This window comes from Chrysemys picta, chromosome 2 (assembly GCF_011386835.1).
Source record: "Chrysemys picta bellii isolate R12L10 chromosome 2, ASM1138683v2, whole genome shotgun sequence".
Classification (NCBI taxonomy): domain Eukaryota; kingdom Metazoa; phylum Chordata; order Testudines; family Emydidae; genus Chrysemys; species Chrysemys picta.
Genome location: NC_088792.1, coordinates 288,119,547 through 288,139,829, shown reverse-complemented (window position 1 = coordinate 288,139,829; position 20,283 = coordinate 288,119,547). Strand labels below are relative to the sequence as shown.

At 47.5% G+C, this 20,283-nt stretch overlaps 1 protein-coding gene across 1 annotated transcript in view; it reads right to left on the bottom strand.

The window, feature by feature from the left end:
• Positions 1–20,283, bottom strand: part of LOC101948759 (uncharacterized) — a 138,119-nt gene that overhangs the window by 34,402 nt on the left and 83,434 nt on the right. The window contains exons 16-18 of the mRNA XM_065582488.1: positions 11,938–12,029; positions 10,963–11,260; positions 10,068–10,303 (exon numbers count right to left, since the gene is read on the bottom strand). Coding sequence (XP_065438560.1) covers positions 10,068–10,303; positions 10,963–11,260; positions 11,938–12,029 — 626 coding nt within the window. The remainder of the gene's footprint in view (positions 1–10,067; positions 10,304–10,962; positions 11,261–11,937; positions 12,030–20,283) is intronic.

The following is a 20,283-nucleotide window of genomic DNA, read 5'->3' as shown; positions in this document are numbered from 1 at the left end:
CTGAGAATTAGAGGTGGGTGATTAATTTATTCTGCTAATAGGAAATTCACTGAAACATGCATGTTGCGGTGAGCCAGAACTAGTCACAAATTTGACATGAATTCACCAAATAGTTTTTTTTGGGGGTGGGGGGGGGGGAAAGAAGTTGGTACTGAGGCACCATTCACAAAATGAATGGAGGAGCTGACAGCCCTGGCACCTGTCTTATAATCTTTAGGCCAGTAGTTAGGGTTAGCATTGTCCTAACAGAGGGGAACTGATCACAGAACTAAAAGTGAATGGTTCTGTATTTTTTTTGGGCGGGGGGGAACAAATGATACACTTTTGTCACACAGTGATAACATTCTTTCTGTTCCACTAGTATCTCTGGAGGATGTTAAACAGAAGCTAATAAAATCAGACATTTTTAAATCAGCAGATCCAGATAACTTGCCCCCAAGAGTTTTAAAAGAGCTGGCCGAGGAGCTTGCTGGATTGCTAGTGTTGATTTTCATAAGACTTGGAGCACTGGGGAAGTTCCAGAAGACTGGAAGAAAGCTAAAGTTGAGCCAGTTTTTTAAAATGGTAACCAGGATGACCAGCGTAATTATAGGCCTGTCATCGATCCTGGGCAAGATAATGGAGCAGCTGATTGGTCTCAAAAAACTGTAAATGGGGAATTGTTATTGAGTGGCTCTGTTTCCAGGAGAGTTCTTCAAGATTGGTTCTTGGCCCAATGCTATTTAGCATTTTTATCAGTGACCAGGAAGAAAACATAAGATCATGACTGATGAAGTTTCCAGATGACAAAAACTGGGGGAGAGGTAAATAATGAGGAGGACAGGTCACTGATTCAGAGGGTTCTAGACTGCTTGGCAAACTGGGTGCTAGCAAATAATTTGTTTTTCAGTACAGTGTTAGGGGCAAAATCCTAAAGTCTGTGTTTGTATTGTCATTGTTTATTGTATTTGGGTGGCATCCATGCTATAATCTAAAATAGAGTATTGGTCATGTGACCTGAGGGTTAGCTAGAATGCTTCCCGCCCTTTTCAACGGTCAGCAGTGGTACAGCGGTAAACAAGAACCAGCTCAAACCGGTTTTACACGAGGATTCTACGGGGTTTCCCGCCTTAGAATCTTTAGAAGGCCGGCAGTGAGCTCAGTTAGGGGCTGCGGCCCATCCCAGAGGCTGGTGCACGTCTTGCTCCAACAGGCTGTCTAGTTACCCATCACAGTCACAGCCGTTATCATCCGCCTTCAGACGCCCCGTCATCGCGGAAACCTGCCTTGGTGTCATCGAGGAAGAACAGACCAACGAGGGATCGCCCCAGTGTTCCTCTCTCGAGGCTCGATACGAGCTAAGGGATAGAGGTCCTGAGCGACCGACGGAAGCGTGATCTATGTATGTCACACTGACCTTGTACCCCCTCTGGTATTGATTTGGGTCCTGGCTTCACACCCCGCGTTCACGAGGTTACTGTACCTGTAGAAGAATAAGTTTCAGTTCATGTCTCCTCGCTTCCCTTGTCCCCACTTTGTATACATCTCCCCAAACAAACACCTTCGGTTTGGTTTACATAGGCCTGTCTTCACTCGTATCATTATCCATCATAGGAAGGGGGAGGGAAATTACATGGTAGAGGGTGATGGCCAATCAGATGACAGATGCTGGTCTCACAGTAAAGAACTGAGAGCTCATTGATTGTTAGGGGCTCCCTGCTGCCTTATCCATTCTGGTTCTTGTATCTAACATGGGGGAATTCTGCACCAAAATATTAAAATATCTGTGCATATTATTTTAAAATTTTGCAAAATTCTTCATATTTTATTTGTCAAAATAACACAATTCCAGTTTCAATTATTTTGGTAATTTATTTCAAAATATCTGTCAGCAATTATGTCTGTAAAAATTCAGGAAATATTTTTGACAAAGAGATTCCTTATTAGGCATATTAATACAGAACTTTGAGTAATAATTCATTTAAACTACAATATAGAAATGTATTTCCCACACCCCTCAGAAGCAGTGCAAAGGCTTTGGGGAGTCAGGAGTAACGGAGGAGCTGAGAGAGAGGGAAGTAATGGCTAGAAAAGAGCGTGGGTGTGAACTTGGAGGGTTGTTGGGTGTGTGTGGGGAAAAGTATGGACCATTTTTGGGCGGGTGGGGAGGGATTGTTAGAGAGCCTCCCCCATTCAGACCCTAGCTGATCCCTAGCCTTTCTCATTCAGTCAGGGACAGCTGCCCCTCACCCCATGTGTCCCTGCACCCCCACTCAGCCACCCTCTCCCCCTGTCCCCATGTGTCCCTGCACCTCCACTCCAGTCTGTCCCCCCACTAGCCCTTCTGAACCCCCATCTGTGACTCCCCAGCAGCCCCATAGGACCCATGCTGTCCATCCCCCATATCTCATGCCCCCTGATGTGGTCCCAAGGGCAGAGCACTGTAAGGAATGTAATGTCTTCTCTTCCCTATTCTCAGCTGGGGCTGCTCGTGCCCGGGAGTGGCTACTTTCTGTTCTGGCACCACGGTGGGCGAAAGGCATAACTGTAGCACTTTGGGGCAGAATGTATTTTCTGCTATGAAAAAAAAATCTGTGCAGTACATGAATTCTGTGCATGTGCAGTGGGGCAGAATTCCCCCAGGAGTATACAGGTAAATGTATACATCTGGGAACAAAGAATATAGGCCATCCTTACAGGATGCGGGACTCTATCCTGGGAAGCAGCGACTCTGAAAAAGATTTTGGGGCACCTGAATATGAGTTCTTGGTGTTATGCAATGGCCAAAAGAGTGAATTTGATCCTGGGATGCAAAAAGAGGAAGTTACTCACCTTGTGCAGTAATGAAGGTTCTTTGTGATGTGTGTCCGTCCTTATGGGTGCTCCATTGTAGGTGCATTTGCGTCCTTGTGCTGCTGATTGGAGAACTCTGGTAACAGTGTCCACTCAGCCTGCACCTGTGCTGTCTCCCTTCATGCCCTGCCATGAGGATAACCTCCGTGCGTGGGTGATGGGGTGGGATTGAATGACTAGGTTCGGTTAAGTGACGGGTGATGGGTTGGGTGAAAGGTCATGGGGTCGGATTCAGTGATGGGGTGGTGTTTGGTGATGGAGGCGTGGGAATGGGTGAGAAGGTGGGGTTGGGTGATGGGGTCAGGGTCAGTGATGGTTTGAAGGTTGGATGATGGGGTAGGCTTTGGTGATGGGTTATGAATGAGCTTAGGCTGGCCTCACCCCTTGCCTGGTGCCTACAGCCAGGAAAGGGTAAAGACCCCTCATCACACCCAGAACATGATCCTTTTTCAGGGGTAGATTCAGGCTTCCCCCATGAATCAGGCCACTCAGGGCCTGTTCCACAAACTCCTGCAGAGCCGAGCCCTCCTGTATCCCTGCACCAGGGCCATTAGAGATGGAGGAGCACTGGCAGGGACCCGCCGGCCCGTCTGCATCTAGGGCCAGGGCAGCAGTGCCCCCTACAGCAGAGTCCCAGGGCTCTGCCAGCTGAGGGCTCAGTGGCCCAGTGCTGAGACTCTCAACCCTTCTCTTCAGAGGGTCGCTCAGGGAAGATCCCCCAGCCCAGGCAGGAGTGAGGGATCAGCCCAGCATCAATGTGGTGTTTAGATGCTGCTTGTAATGATTAGAACTGGGAGCACTGGCTGGTGGGAGTCTGAAAGGACAGGAAACAGGAAGGAGGGGGGAGGAGTTGAGGCGGCGGAGTGAGAGTTACAGAGGGTGCAGCAGCAGCTTGGTAAAGAGGTTTGCAGTGTAAAAATAAAGTCCTGTTGAAGTTTGTTAGTACCTTGCCTGACTGATACAACATTTTGGTGATGAGGGTGGGATCTTCTGCCTCTGAACCCACCTGCACCCTTTCTGCAAAGCCCAGGTGAGCCTCCACTTGCTTTTACTGTCTGGATCCATATGTTTGAGACTTATCTGCTTGCAATCAGTGCTACGGAGATTTCTGAAGTAAGAAAGAGTGCTCTGCTAATCCACTGCCTTGGAGCAGAAGGGCAGCGTATATTTTACACTTTTCCCCTTGCAGATGATAAATATGAGACTGCACTCACTGCATTAAAGAACTTTTTTGTGCCAAAAGTGAATGTAGTAGCTAATCGCTACAGATTTCACCAGCGTGAGCAGAAACTACAGGGGAGACTGTAATGGCTTCCCTGAGGAGTCTGATTGTAACTTGTGACTTTGGGAATATGGCAGATGAGATGATTAGAGACCAGCTCATTGAGAAAACAACCGTGCTTCGTGTAAGAGAACGCTTACTTCTAGAACCACAACTGACACTAGAAAAAGCAATAACCATCGCTACTCAGAGTGAGTCAGCTACAGCTCAAGCCAAAATCATGAGCAAAGATACAGGAAGCACAGTCCATGCTGTGACTCCTTTGCAGAAAAGTTCACTATCGCTGCAGACAAACAATTGCAAGAGGAAAACTAATGAAAAGCCACGAAATCAGCAAATGCAAAATAGAGTAACAGCATGCTTTCGCTGTGCATCCCCACAACACCTTGCAAGCTACACAGCATGTCCAGCAAAAGTAGCTCAGTGCAATCATTGCAAAAAGATTGGGCATTTTGCTAAAGTAGGTCGCAGTCGCCAGTTCAATCAACAGGTGCATGCAGTTACAATACCAGATGTTACTGTGCTGAGTGTAGACAAAATCACTACTGCACATATTCCAGAACAGATAAAGTACCCTCAGGCAAATCCCACTCTATTCAGCTAATGTTGGACACTGGCTCAGAAATATTTATACTACCTGATTCCATCTATTTGCATTACTTTAAAGATGTGCCTCTTACTGAACCCAAACTTCACTTGGTATGCTATTTGAAAAACCATATTCCAGTACATGGCTGCCTGCCAGCAATAGTTACTTTTGGTGATTGCTGTGTAACTGCAGAGTTCTACATTGTCCACAAAGGCACTCCTATCCTTGGCAGAGATTTATTGGCTACTTTAAATCTCAGGGTAGTTAATGGATGAATTGATCCTCCTCAGCAAAGTACTCTTGTGGTACACACACCAGTTTCAGCTGGGACCCAACACCAGGTTGAGGAGAAACTCGGCTGTGCTTATGGGTTTTTGCATAAAGTTAAAATGCGGAATAATGTGATGCCTGTACAACAGAAATTACGGCCAGGGATGGACTCTCAAACTGAAGCACTCATAAAATCCTGTGTCACTTGCCAAATACATGATAAGACAGCAGTGACATGTACCCCTCCATTACAGCCTGTTCCTCTTCCTGAATCTGCATGGGAAAAAGTGGTAATTGACGTTGTAGGACCCTTTGACACTGCTCCAATTGACTGTCGCTATTCCATCACTTTAATAGACTATTTCAGTAAATGGCCTGAGGTAGCGTTACATCACAAATCTCTTCTGCTACAGTAATTAAATTCCTCTCTTCAGTTTTTAGCCGGGAAGGTAACCCCAAAGAACTGGTTTCAGATAATGGTAGTCAATTTACTTCCCTGGGGTTTGAAACTTTTCTAGCCGAGAGGAACATTTTACACAGAAGGTCATCCCTATATTACCCTCAAGCCAATGGGGAAATCGAACGGTTTAACAGAAGTTTGAAAGAGAGTTTGCAAACAGCTAAACTGGAAGGGCGATTGTGGATACCCTTCACTACTGATTTCTTGCAAGCATACCGGGTTACACGACATGCCACAACGCAAAGATCATGTTAGCCAAATGGGCTCGTTTCCCCCTGGAGCTGCCCAATTACCCCAAGGAGGCACGGGAGTCTAGAAGACGGCTTCAAGTTCTTTATTGATCAGTCAGCTGAGTGGGTGTCCCCCTCGACTATTGCCAGAGGGAGGAACACAAGTTACAAGCGCAGAGCAAGCTTTTTTATACACAGTAACAAACAACTTAGCGTGCATACATTCTGCTAACCTATGGAATTTTTAAATTCCTTTCTAGGGGTAAACAGGATACATCTGTTGGACTTCCTTGATTGATTGTTTTGTATACGTATAGGCGGAAGGCAGCTTCGGCTGGGAAAATAGGCAAATAGTTGACCTATGCTCTAACAATCACCCGCAGAGTTACTGCATGGGAAACAGCTGAATACTAAACTGAACATTGCTGGATTGTTAAAGGCACGATCTGATGCCCCAAACGAGGATGATGTGAGAAAAACAGTTGAACAGAACCAAGCACAGTATAAGGCTTTCACAGACAAACGGCGGGGTGCCAAGGAACCAAAGTTTGAGTGTGGTTCCTTCGTTAGAATACAAAAACCTGGAATCTTACGCAAAGGGGACCATAAATTCACAGCTCCTCTTAAAATCATAGAGAAGAAGGGACCTCACACCTATCGACTTTCTGATGGGCGGGTATGGAATGCTTCTTATCTTGCACCTGCCTGTGCACCAAAAGGAGATTATGCCAACACCCAGTCTGCATTGGATGACTTCACTGTAGAACCAACACAACAAGACATTGCACTGGAACCGGGGCTTGAGAGACGGCCTGTCAGATCTAGACAACCACCTGCCTGGACTAGAGACTATGTTATGTAGCTTCTACAGTGTTTTCAGTGTAATATTTCTGCCAACAGTATAGTGTCTTGTTTCATATTTGTTCCTGTGGTTAGAACGACAAAGTTCATTTTAATTGGGAAAGTTTCTTAAGAGAGGAGGGAATGTGGTGTTTAGATGCTGCTTGTAATTCTTAGAACTGGGAGCACTGGCTGGTGGGAGTCTGAAAGGACAGGAAACAGGAAGGAGGGGGGAGGAGTTGAGGAGGCGGAGTGAGAGCTACAGAGGGTGCAGTAGCAGCTTGGTAAAGAGGTTTCCGCTGTAAAAATAAAGTCCTGTTGAAGTTTGTTAGTACCTTGCCTGACTGATACAACAATCTTATCTCCAGTTGCCTTCCCTTCCCCTCCTCCAGGGTGACACCGCTGCCCCCAGTGGAGACACTGAGGATTGTCTTATAAACCATCACAGACTTCCACTCCCAGTTCCCGCAGCAATATTCCTGAAGCGTGTGTGGATGTGTTTTTGCCCAGTGAATAAATGGAGTTAAACACATTACAAGATCAAGCAGCAGAGGCCTCTGCAGATATGGGGTGGAGATGAAAGATAATCCAGGCATGGCACAACTCCTAAACAAATACTGTGCCTGAGTTTTTAATAATGGTAATGAAGAGCTCCCAGGTAGGGGCCGGGTGGCTAAAGGGAATAAGGATACGGAAGTTGAAATGACCATTTCTGAGATGGAATTAAAACTCAAACAGTTTAATGGGACTAAACTGGGGACCTGCATAATCTCCATCCAAGTATATTAAAGGACCTGGCACATGAAATTGCAAGCCCAATAGCAAGGATTTTTAATGAATCTACAAACTCAGTGGTTTTATCCTACGACTGGAGAATTGCTAATATGGTGCCTAGTTTTAAGAAGGGGAAGAAAAATTATCCAGGAAACTACAGGCCTGTTAGTTTGACCTCAATAGTATGCAAGGTCTTGGAACAAATTTTGAAAGAGAAAGTAGTTAAGGGCATAGAAGTAAATGGTAAATACAACATGTTTTTACAAAAGGTAGATCATGCCAGACCAACCTGATCTCTTTCTTTGAGAAGATAACTGATTTTTTAGACAAAGGAAACGCAGTAGATCTAATCTTCCTGGATTTCCATAAGGTATTTGATACAGTTCCACATTGGAAATTATTAGTTACATTGGAGAAGATGGGGATTAATTTGAGAATTGAAAGGTGGATAAAGGGGAGACTACCACGGGGTCATACTGATAGGTGATCTGTCAGGCTGGAGGGAGACAACAACTAGAGTTCTTCAGAGATCGGTCTTAGGACCAATCATATTTCACATCTTTATTAATTACCCTGAGGATTTTTCACCTTTTTCTGCAACATGGGGCACAGGTCACTTGTAGGTGTAACTAGCGTAAACGGTGGATTCTCTGTAACATGTGATGTGAGGACGTCAGTAACTCACCCAGAGGTTAGGGGTTTGTTCCAGGAGTGGGTGGGTGAGGTTCTGTGGCCTGCGATATGCAGATGGTCAGACTAGATCAGTGGTCCCCAACCTTTGCCGTGTGGCGGGCGCTGGACAGCTAGCCGCCGTGGACTGTGGCCGCCGGACAAGCAGCCGCCGAAATGCCGCAGAGAAGTGGCAACACCAAGAAGGCTCGCCGCCGAAATACTGCCGAAAATCAGCGGCATTTCGGTGGCGACGCCGCTTGACGACTGTAGCGGGGTGGACCCCGCTCCGGTCCAGAGGGGGCTGTGGCTGGAGAAAGCAGCTTGTAGGCTGAGCTGGTCGGGGGAAGAGGCTGCAGCTGGGGCCATGCCTCAAACAGACTCAGCTGGCCCTATAAAGGCTGGGGAGCCAGGAGCTCAGACAGTCTCTCTCTGCATTCAGAGAGAGACGGGCCTGGCTGCAGGGAGCTAAGACAGAGTACCTGAGTGGAGGAGGGCTGGGGACAGGCTGAGGAGCTGGGGAGCTCCAGCCTGGATAGCCCCAGGCTGCGGCCTAGTGGAAGGCCAAGGGGTACTGGGGGTTGCAGAGGGCAGCCCAGGGCTAGGCCAAGGCAGCAGGTCCAAACCCCCCTTGCCAGTGATGAGTGGCCTATACTGCAGTCTGCCCCAGGGAGTGGGGGCTAGTTGGTGACTGGCAGTGGCCTAGTGCTGAGGCAAGGTGGGGATAGTGGGTGGGGGTTCCCCTGGGAGGGGAGACCTAGCGTGCGGGTATTGCCAGGGGGCAGCACCCAGAGCAAAGGGCACCGGGGTCCTGGGAGGGACACGGGAGCCGAGAAGGAGAGGACAGGTGGATCACCGGCCTGCAGAGGGCGCTCCAGAGGCTGGAGAGCTAATTCCCTGGACGACCAGCAGGAGGCGCCACAGGGGTGAGTCTGGGCTCCTTTACAATGACGCTGCTTCTCGGCTGCATTTCGGCGGCTGCTTGTCTGGCAGCCAGTAGGTGGGCAGACATAGATGCCCCGGCGGGTGCCATGGTGCCCACGGGCACCGCTTTGGGGACTACTGGACTAGATAACCATGCCGGTCCCTTCTGAACTTAAAGCCTATGAGTCTATAGAAAGTCAATGTCCCCTTTGGCCATTTGCCCACAGCAGAGTCACAGTACGACATGCCCCGAATGTCTGTGTCTGCTCAGCAAACACGGCTCTCTGGGATAGCAGGAGACTGGGGGCAGGACTGAGGGGCCTCGGCCGAGCTGTGGGGGGACACCAGGATGATGACAGCAGACGTACATCAAGCTGTTACTACAGGAACTTGGCCGTACTCCTCCACACATTAATAGTCACCTCGTGGCCCAGGCTCGGGGCTGGGCACCGCTCTGTTACCGCTGCCTGGCTCACGATCACTGTGCACAATATAGGGGTGAAATTCAGCCCTGGCATAAGCGGCTGCAATCCCAGTGCCACCAGTGGAGTTGTGCCCAATTGCACCCGCCTGAAATCTGGCCCCATATCAGCTGTCAGCTCTGCTCTTCCACCCTCCTGGGGCTCCTCAGGGTCAGAGGCGTCCCAGAAGGGCCCAAGCAGTTGCAGAGTTCGTGGATGGACAGGCCAAAGCCAGCCCCACTCTGCTGATGGCCCAGGGCTAGCAGTGACAGCAGGGCAGCTGGAGTTCGGGGGAGGGCTGTGAAGGAGCGTTGGGTTGAAGGGGGAAGGGAGAACAGGTGCCTCAGCCCCAGGTTGGGAGAAGGGGCAGGGGAGCCAGAGAGCGGGTTGTACTCAGAGGGGGGAGCAGGCTGGGGAATGGGCAGTGGGTGTTCGGAGGAGGGAAGGGCTGGAAGCAGCAGCAGAAGAACTGGATTAACCCAAATCCCGTCTGGGGTTTGGAGCCGAGGCCCCTCTGGCTCATGTGGGATCAGAACCACGTTGCCAGGGAAGGGGAGGGGAGACATGGCCAGAACAGCGCAGGATGGAGACAAACGACAGGAGAGACGCAGGAAGGGACCAGTGGAGTTTATTAGGTGACAGCGGCTCATTTCTGCACCAACCGCCCCCCTCCCGCCCCCAGCACAAGGTGAGGTGCTTCCCCGCACCATGGACTGTGTCACTTCCACTTAGTAGCACTCATCCGCCACCTGGGTGCCATAGACCTCGACCTCACACAGGGTGAGATACTCCACCCTGCCCGGGATGGTGACGGTGATGGTGACGTAACGGCCCTTCATCCCATTGCAGCAGATGGTGCTGAGGGATCCTGGTTTGGTGTCGGTGATGGTCCCGCAGCTGCAAAGAGCAGAAGACAAGAGCGAGAGGCTGAGATTAGGGGGCACAGGCGAGTTGGCAGCAGGACTGACGACCCTTTAACTCTGAGCCTGCAGAGGCCAAAGCACGGAGTGAATGACAGACTGTAAGAGACTGGGGGTGTCCCTGTTCCCATCACAACCCAACTCCGACTAGAAATAAGGTTCACATTTCATCAGTCAGCGTCATTAACCGAGGGAGCAGATAACCGAGGACATGATGGATTCTCCTTCCCTTGGAGTCTTTAAATCAAGGCTAGACGTCTGTCTAATAGATACACTGCAGCTCACGCTGAAATTATGGGCTCAGCATAGAATCACTCTGTGCAGTTTTCTGACCAGTGTGATACTGGAGGTCAGACTAAGTGACCGGAAATGTCCCTTCATGTCTTAGAAATCTATGGGTTCCAGGAAAATCCGTTCCTGTTGCCTTGGATGAGGTGATTCTAGGCACAGAGCAGCTATAAGGGCAGAGAAAGAACATGCAGGGGCCTGGAGAGAGATTAGCTCTACCCTGGATTGCTCTGCAGGGGTTGCTGTGCTCAGTGACGTGCGGTTCCCTTCCATCCAGGAGCTGAGAGCACCACCAGCACCGCGCCCCCAGCCCCAGGCAGCTCCGAGGGGAATAGACCTCACCCTGGCCGCGGCTGGCAACGATACCCCTGTGTCTGAGCTGGGAGGAGTCGTCTCACTCCAGGGGATGGGGAAGCAATTCACATGGGGTTCTGTTTGCCATGGTCGATCAGTGAGTCTCCCACGCGGATCTGGGCCCCCTTGAGTGTCTCTCCACAGCAGTCCTCCCTGTTCTTCACAATCACCATGGAGACAGAATACCGACTGCCCAAGTCCACGTTCCACCACGGATCTCTCTCATCCTGGGTGTGGCTGCAGGAGCCATGGTCCAAAATCCCATCGCATTTTCCATCCACGGCCTTTCCAGGCCCGGCTTTTTCAAGCCCGTATTCCTTGTGTGTGGAGGATTGAGAGACCGGCTGCTCCCGCGCCAAGTTATAATCTGAAATCAAAGGGCAGGAAGAGGAGAAGTGGGACATGCCCCTTGCTAGGGTACAGGGGCGCCGGAACAAGGGGGAGCAGGGGAACATGGCCCTCCCATTTTTTACTGGCTGTAAGGACAAGTAACGGGGAGAGGGCAGAGCCTTGGAGGGGAAGAGGCTGTGCAGGAACAGAGACTTGGGGGAAGGGGTGGCATGAGGTGGGGGTCTCAGTTCAGGGGCTGGTGCCCCCCCCCCCACCTGTTAGGAAGCTTCCGCCGCCTCTGCTAGGGGGGCTCTAGACACCCGGTATCCCACACAGAGCCAGAGCCACTTCCCGGCAGTGACACACAAACCAGGCACTGCATGAAAGCCAGGTTCACAGTGGGAGCCATGGCCCCCGGAGACAGGAGTGATAGCAGGTCTGTACTGGGGTCTCAGCCCTGGCTGAGCCCCTCTCAGCCTCCCCACATCCCATACCCAGCTGGAGCTGCTCCCCAAAGCAGGGATGGGGCAGGATGTTCAGATGGAGCCCCCCCTGTCTGCCCCTGCCCGCTGGAGCCCCTGCCCAGGTCAGTGGTGGGAAGGGAAGAGTCTCCCAGGGTTTCTGCTGTCTCACTAGGCAGAGGCTGAGGCAGAAGGGAATGGGGTATAACAAAAAAGGGAACAAGTTTCCATTCACATTGTGCCAGCTCCTTACCCCCTGGTGCGGGGTTGCATTGCTGAGACACCCCAGTCCCTGCAAGGATCCCAATCGCCATTAGTAGATGCCAGAGAAACTCCATCCTTGCGCTGTCAACGTAGAAGATCACATGAATGTTTTATTCAGAATGAACTACAGCCATAGCAAGTTTCAGATGAGCAGTTCATACATGCCGGATGGTTCTAGAAGTCTAAATAATAAGATGGGTGAACTAGAGTGCCTTGTGATAAAGGAGGATATTGATATAATAGGCATCACAGAAACCTGGTGGACTACTCTGTCCACATATCTATTCAAGTGACATCATCATAGGACCTAATCACATCAGCCATACCATCAGGGGCTCATTCACCTGCACATCTACCAATGTGATATATGCCATCATGTGCCAGCAATGCCCCTCTGCCATGTACATTGGCCAAACCGGACAGTCTCGCCGCAAAAGAATTAATGGACACAAATCTGACATCGGGAATCATAATACTCAAAAACCAGTGGGAGAACACTTTAACCTGTCTGGTCATTCAATGACAGACCTGCGGGTGGCTATATTACAACAGAAAAACTTCAAAAACAGACTCCAACGAGAGATTGCTGAGCTGGAATTGATATGCAAACTAGACACAATCAACTCAGGATTGAATAAGGACTGGGAATGGCTGAGCCATTACAAACATTGAATCTATCTCCCCTTGTAAGTATTCTCACACTTCTTATCAAACTGTCTGTACTGGGCTACCTTGATTATCACTTCAAAAGTTTTTTTCTCTTACTTAATTGGCCTCTTAGGCCTGGTCCCCACTAACCCCCCACTTCGGACTAAGGTACGCAAATTCAGCTACGTTAATAATGTAGCTGAATTCGAAGTACCTTAGTCCGAACTTACCGCGGGTCCAGACGCGGCAGGGAGGCTCCCCCGTCGATGCCGCGTACTCCTCTCGCCGAGCTGGAGTACCAGCGTCGACGGCGAGCATTTCCGGGATCGATCCGGGATCGATTTATCGCGTCTAAACCAGACGTGATAAATCGATCCCAGAACATCGATTGCCTGCCACCGGACCCTCCGGTAAGTGAAGACGTACCCTTACAGTTGGTAAGACAACTGCCACCTGTTCATGCTCTCTGTATGTGTGTATATATATCTCCTCAATATATGTTCCACTCTATATGCATCCGAAGAAGTGGGCTGTAGTCCACGAAAGCTTATGCTCTAATAAATTTGTTAGTCTCTAAGGTGCCACAAGTACTCCTGTTCTTTTTGCGGATACAGACTAACACGGCTGCTACTCTGAAACAATGGGACACGATCATTCCGGGGTACAAAATATATCGGAAGGACAGAACAAGTCATGCGGGGGGTGGGGGGTGGGGGGATGTGGCACTATATGTGAAAGAAAATGTAGAATCAAATGAAGTACAAATCTTAAGTGAATCCACATGTTCCATAGAATCTCTATGGATAGAAATTTCATGCTCTAATAAGAATATAACATTAGGGATCTATTATAGACCACCTGACCAGGACGGTGATAGTGATGATGAAATACTAAGGGAAATTAGAGAGGCTATCACAATTAAGAACCCAATAATAGTGGGGGATTTCAATTATCCCCATATTGACTGGGTACATGTCACTTCAGGACAAAATGCAGAGATAAAATTTCTCGATACTTTAAATGACTGCTTCTTGGAGCAGCTGGTACAGGAACCCACAAGGGGAGAGGCAACTCTAGATTTAGTCCTGAATGGAGCGCAGGAGCTGGTCCAAGAGGTAACTATAACAGGACCGCTTGGAAATAGTGACCATAATACAATAGCGTTCGACATCCCTGTGGTGGGAAGAACATCTCAACAGCCCAACACTGTGGCATTTAATTTCAAAAGGGGGAACTATGCAAAAATGAGGGGGTTAGTTAAACAGAAGTTAAAAAGTACAGTGACTAAAGTGAAATCCCTGCAAGCTGCGTGGGCGCTTTTTAAAGACACCATAATAGAGGCCCAACTTCAGTGTATACCCCAAATTAAGAAACACAGTAAAAGAACTAAAAAAGAGCCACCGTGGCTTAACAACCATGTAAAAGAAGCAGAGAGAGATAAAAAAGACTTCCTTTAAAAAGTGGAAGTCAAATCCTAGTGAGGCAAATAGAAAGGAGCATAAACGCTGCCAAATTAAGTGCAAGAATGTAATAAGAAAAGCCAAAGAGGAGTTTGAAGAACGGCTAGCCAAAAACTCCAAAGGTAATAACAAAATGTTTTTTAAGTACATCAGAAGCAGGAAGCCTGCTAAACAACCAGTGGGGCCCCTTGATGATCAAGATACAAAAGGAGCGCTTAAAGACGATAAAGTCATTGCGGAGAAACTAAACGGATTCTTTGCTTCAGTCTTCATGGCTGAGGGTGTTAGGGAGATTCCCAAACCTGAGCCGGCTTTTGTAGGTGACAAATATGAGGAACTGTCACAGATTGAAGTGTCACTAGAGGAGGTTTTGGAATTAATTGATAAACTTAACATTAACAAGTCACCAGAACCAGATGGCATTCACCCAAGAGTTCTGAAAGAACTCAAATGTGAAGTTGCGGAACTATTAACTAAGGTTTGTAAGCTGTCCTTTAAATCAGCTTCTGTACCCAATGACTGGAAGTTAGCTAATGTAACGCCAATATTTAAAAAGGGCTCTAGAGGTGATCCTGGCAATTACAGACCAGTAAGTCTAACGTCGGTACCGGGCAAATTAGTCGAAACAATAGTTAAGAATAAAATTGTCCGACACATAGAAAAACATAAACTGTTGAGCAATAGTCAATATGGTTTCTGTAAAGGGAAATCGTGTCTTACTAATCTATTAGAGTTCTTTGAAGGGGTCAACAAACATGTGGACAAGGGGGATCCAGTGGACATAGTGTACTTAGATTTCCAGAAAGCCTTTGACAAGGTCCCTCACCAAAGACTCTTATGTAAATTAAGCTGTCATGGGATAAAAGGGAAGATCCTTTCATGGACTGAGAACTGGTTAAAAGACAGGGAACAAAGGGTAGGAATTAATGGTAGATTCTCAGAATGGAGAGGGGTAACTAGTGGTGTTCCCCAAGTGTCAGTCATCGGACCATCCTATTCAACTTATTCATAAATGATCTGGAGAAAGGGGTAAAAAGTGAGGTGGCAAAGTTTGCAGATGAAACTAAACTGCTCAAGATAGTTAAGACCAAAGCAGACTCTGATGAACTTCAAAAAGATCTCACAATTCTAAGTGATAGGGCAACAAAATGGCAAGTGAAATTTAATGTGGATAAATGTAAAGTAATGCACATTGGAAAAAAAAACCCCAACTATACATACAATATGATGAGGGCTAATTTAACTACAAGAAGTCAGGAAAAAGATCTTGGAGTCATCGTGGATAGTTCTCTGAAGATGTTCATGCAGTGTGCAGAGGCGGTCAAAAAAGCAAACAGGAAGTTAGGAATCATTAAAAAGGGGATAGAGAATAAGACTGAGAATCCAGGGGCTGATCTTGTTTGCATAGGCACACCCACTCGCCTGGCATGAAACAACAGCAACTGAAAGTGGTTACTTTGGCTGGTGTGGGATCCCCAGTTTTCTCTGTTATTGGGGCAGGAAGAATAAAGTTTTGTTACCTTGATTCTGTGAATCAAGGCCAGTGGAACTGAAGGACTGAGTGAGTCCTTCACCATTACCTAAGTAGCACTTGCTTGACAAGGGCCATGGGTTACAAAACCCAGGGAATAGAGAGAGGATGGGGACAGGTATTTGTACCTGAGGGTATGGGCCTCCTCTGAGGGTTTGAAACACCAATTGCACTACTGCCTCTCTCCACTGTTGAATGTCAGAGCTAATTTTGATTCCATTAGGAGTCTAGTTACAGGCTGCTGAGCTGAATTCACTTTGGGCCAATGGTGCGCTAGCACTGGAGCTCCCCTACTGTGAGCTGAAATTGCTAAGAGCTGAAATCACAAAAGAGCTAAAGTTATTAAGAGCTGAGATCACTGAGGCTGTGTTAACTAGTGGGGGAGCCTGAAGCTATATTGCTAAGTAGCTGGTGGAGCAATTTGTGGGGACGACTGGAGGAGCAGCGAGCAGCGCGGAGCCTTGCGGGGCCGGTTGGAGCGACCCAAGGAACGGCGAGCGGAGCTGTTTGCGGGGACGGCTGGAGCGGCTCACAGGTCGGTGAGCGGAGCAGCTCGTAGAGCGGAGCAGTTTGTGGGACGGCAGGAAGTGGACTGGCTCGTGGTGAAGGCTGTGGCGGAACCCCACGGAGAGACGGCCAGCTGGCCTCGGATCATGTAAGGTGCCTCTTAACACCCTGCGTGCCCCCCTTTTTTACTCTGGGGCTGCACTGACCAGGGACAGAGACTTTGGGGTCTGTTGGACTTTGGGGACTTTGGGTGGTTGCTGGACCCAAGAGACTTTGGGGGTGTTGGACTTTGGGGACTCTGGGTGATTTTTGGGTTGCTGGATTCAAGAACCAAAGGGAAAGGACACAGCCCAATTTGCTGGGGTGGGTTTTTGCTCATGGTTTGTGTTATGAATCCTGGTTGTGGTGTTTTTCCAATTTAATGCTGATGTCGTTTACCTCATGTTATTAAACATTTTCTGTTACACTCAGACTCCGTGCTTGCGAGAGGGGAAGTATTGCCTCTTAGAGGCACCCAGGAGGTGGTATGTAATTGTCCCAGGTCACTGGGTGGGGGCTCGAGCCGGTTTTGCATTGCGTTATTGAAACGGAACCCCTAGATACAGAACCCAGCCCTTGTTGCTGCCAACTTAGATGGGCAGAAGGGTTACATATTATTGCCCTTATATAAATCGATGGTACGCCCACATCTCGAATACTGCGTACAGATGTGGCCTGCTCATCTCAAAAAAGATATGCTGGCACTAGAAAAGGTTCAGAGAAGGGCAACTAAAATGATTAGGGGTTTGGAACGGGTCCCATATGAGGAGAGATTAAAGAGGCTAGGACTCTTCAGCTTGGAAAAGAGGAGACTAAGGGGGGATATGATAGAGGTATATAAAATCATGAGTGATGTGGAGAAAGTGGATAAGGAAAAGTTATTTACTTATTCCCATAATACAAGAATTAGGTGCCATAATACAAGAATTAGGTGCAGGGTGATGTGCTGGTAACCTCTCCCCTGTATGATGCTGAACCACACTGTTTCAGGAAAAGAGAAGAAGGAACACTTGCTCCATTGAAACCACAAAGTCCAGGGATTCCTGACTACAAAAGACATTAAGAACTGACACTGCTGAAGAAACAAAGAATTATACACTGGCAAGAAGAAACTTGTGGGACCCATGCTTAGGAATGTGGTATTGATTGGATGTTGGGGTTTATTCTACAGGCTGCGCCCTGTGTTTTGGATAAGTCCTTCAGCATGTATTGCCTTCCCTAATTGGATATTAAGTGACAAGTACCAAAGGCACCTTGTTGCCACTGCCCCTGCCATCTCCTCCATTACACTGTTACCCCTGTAACTTACCCAGATACAAACAATACTGTATATTCCAAGGGCCAAGGCCTTCAAACTTTAGTGATTTATTTAAATATTGTTTGAAAAAATTATTTTAAGGTTCAGGATATCCCATATAAGCGAACAATTGAATGGAAAAGAATGGATCAGTGGAGATAAAAGTATATGATATCACTACCAGTGAACCCCAAGAATTTGTAATTGCAATTGATGGTTCTATAGCAAAGTAGATATGATGGCTGTTCCTGGAATTTGCACTGTGTTAAATGAGAGAGGCCCTTATTGTTATTTGGTCACCCAATTAGTGAACAATTAAACGAATACCCAAAGAGTTAGTTTTGCCACTGGAAATTTTACCTGCATAGAAATTATTCCAGTGACTAATAATGTGACCTGTACCTTATTGCAATACACCCCCTCTTATGCCATTAATATTAATGCCTCCCGGAAGTACATAAAGGTGTTCAACCAACAGATGTGGTATAGTACTACACCAAAGAGAGATGTATTAGGATATTAATGGACTGTGATTAACACTACACTAGGGACTGTTAAATTTTCATTGCCCTTATCCAGTTTCCAGATCACCTCTACATACCCAAATTGTTCAAAGGGGGCTGCCATTAGATTAGCACAACAGAGGGACTGGGTTATTTCCTCTAGAAAGAAGAGAGACTTGACCGGATCCCTTTGGGATGGGGCCAATAGTGCAGCAGCAGTTTGGAATATTTTTAAGAGCCAAGAACATGATGAGAAATTGGGGCAACTAGCGAAGGCCACTAGCCTTATTTCTGGGGCACAGATAACTCAGGTACAGGCTGGAGTTGGTGAGTTATATGTTATCTCTGCCCTTAGTTCTATGACCCAGAAGTTGCTGACAGAGATGGTATTGAATATCACTGAGGCTGGGAAGGCATTGCAGTGGGATCTAGCATGTTCAGAAATTCAGGATTTCCTGAATGACCAGCTAATGGCTATTCGGAATGATCTAGAGCATCAGACTTGGCCCACTGCCCTTACAGACACTTCAGGAGTACCATCTGATCTGTGGCCATGGAGACATACTTGGAGACTTTCTGGGTGGAAGTGCGGACATTCACAGAGCTCCTTCCAAGCATATGGACCAGTTAGGGGGTGTGGGCTTCCACATACCGAATCCTGCCAGGTCCATGGGGAGGATGCATGTGGGATTGGGTAATTCACCAAGACATCTGGGAAATTAGACTAACTGGTATGCCCAATCGATTTTTAGTCAATGCTCCTGGCATTACACCTGACATTTGAATGGGGCTAGGGAGTCAATGGACATTTTGGCCATTAGAACCCCACAGCTTCAGTGTATACATAAACTGAAGCCAGGAGAAGTTGTTACTGTTCATGACTACGTTTGCTGGCAGGGTAGGGGACAAGGAACTACCCTGACAGGACACTTACTTTTTCAAGCTAATGATAGCTGTGTGTATGTTAAAGCCACCACATTGCAAGATATACATTTTAATCTTATTACCACCGCAGGCAATCATATTATTTCCTGGCCTGCAGATAGAATTTTGTAAGTAGCCCTTAAGTTCCAGATACCCTTAATTGGACTAGTTTAGTGCCTGATCGATTTCAGAATTTGCTTTCACTGTTACCAGAGGTTCAGAGAATCTCTGAAATACAAGGGCAAATTCACATGCTTCAAAATATATATCAAGTTGAAAAGAATGCCTTTCATACAGCTTATAGAGTGTTTACTTTATGTACTAAGTATGATGGATTGTGCTTTATGACTAAACCTGTACAACAACCCCAGCATATTATTGCTGTGGGAATGTTATTGCTTGTGTTGCTATTAGTTAGTTTAGGATTATGTTATTGTTGTTGTAAAGGACGTAATAATAGTAACACTTTTCATGTCCATCCTCATCAAAACCTCTAAGGGTTGAAGGATCTGAAGTAGAATCTGAATTCCAAGACTTAATGCAAATAGAGATTTGAGAATGTTTGTTGTACTAGTAGTACAAAAGGGGGGGGTTGTGGAAGCAGAGAAAGAACTGACAGGAAGGGGATGCAATGCATGACAGTTTGTTAGCAAGAGTCAGGCTAACTGTAACCCTAATAACGCGAGATTTGTAGAAGTGAGGATGTGTGAGGCGAGTGGGAAAGAACTGCGTGAGAAGTTGTTTCGACCTTGTGTAGATAATGTGTGAACAATATGGAATGCAGACTGAGAGTCTACATTACTGAGAAAAACAAGATATCAGAATGACCTATGTATAAACAAAATGCTGCGGTTGCTTTTTATTGTCTGTATCAAAAGGTATAAATGCGTGTTGTGATTGTTTACCTGAGAAGAGACCTGCCTAGGAGGGGGAGACCCTGTGTCCTAGTGCACTCTCTTCCTTTACACAGCTGTTAAAGAAAATAAAGTATCTGATTTGCTGTACCCAAACAAAAGAGTGAGAACTCTGTTATTCTCTGACAATTTGGGGGCTCGTCTGGGATGGCAACGCCCGCTGAGACAGCGGCAGCTGCTACGGATCGGCACCCCCTCGGCACCCTCAGAATGCCTGACCCTGATGAGGGGTTCTGTGGGGTCCTAGGACCCAGCGCTGCATTAGACCATGAACGAAGGGCTTGGAGGGCCAATAGGATCAACAGCATGGAGAAAGCAAGAGGACAGGAAAGAGGCCCAGGAGTGGCAGCAGGGCCAGGAGAGGGAAATGCACAGGGGACAGCAAGGAAAACCAGCCACAGCTCCACATATGCAAAACGTGGCTCTCACAGGTCAGCATATATGGAGTCACAACACAGTACATTTGTGCACTCAAAAGGATCTAAGTGTTTACTTCCTTTCTAATTTTATTT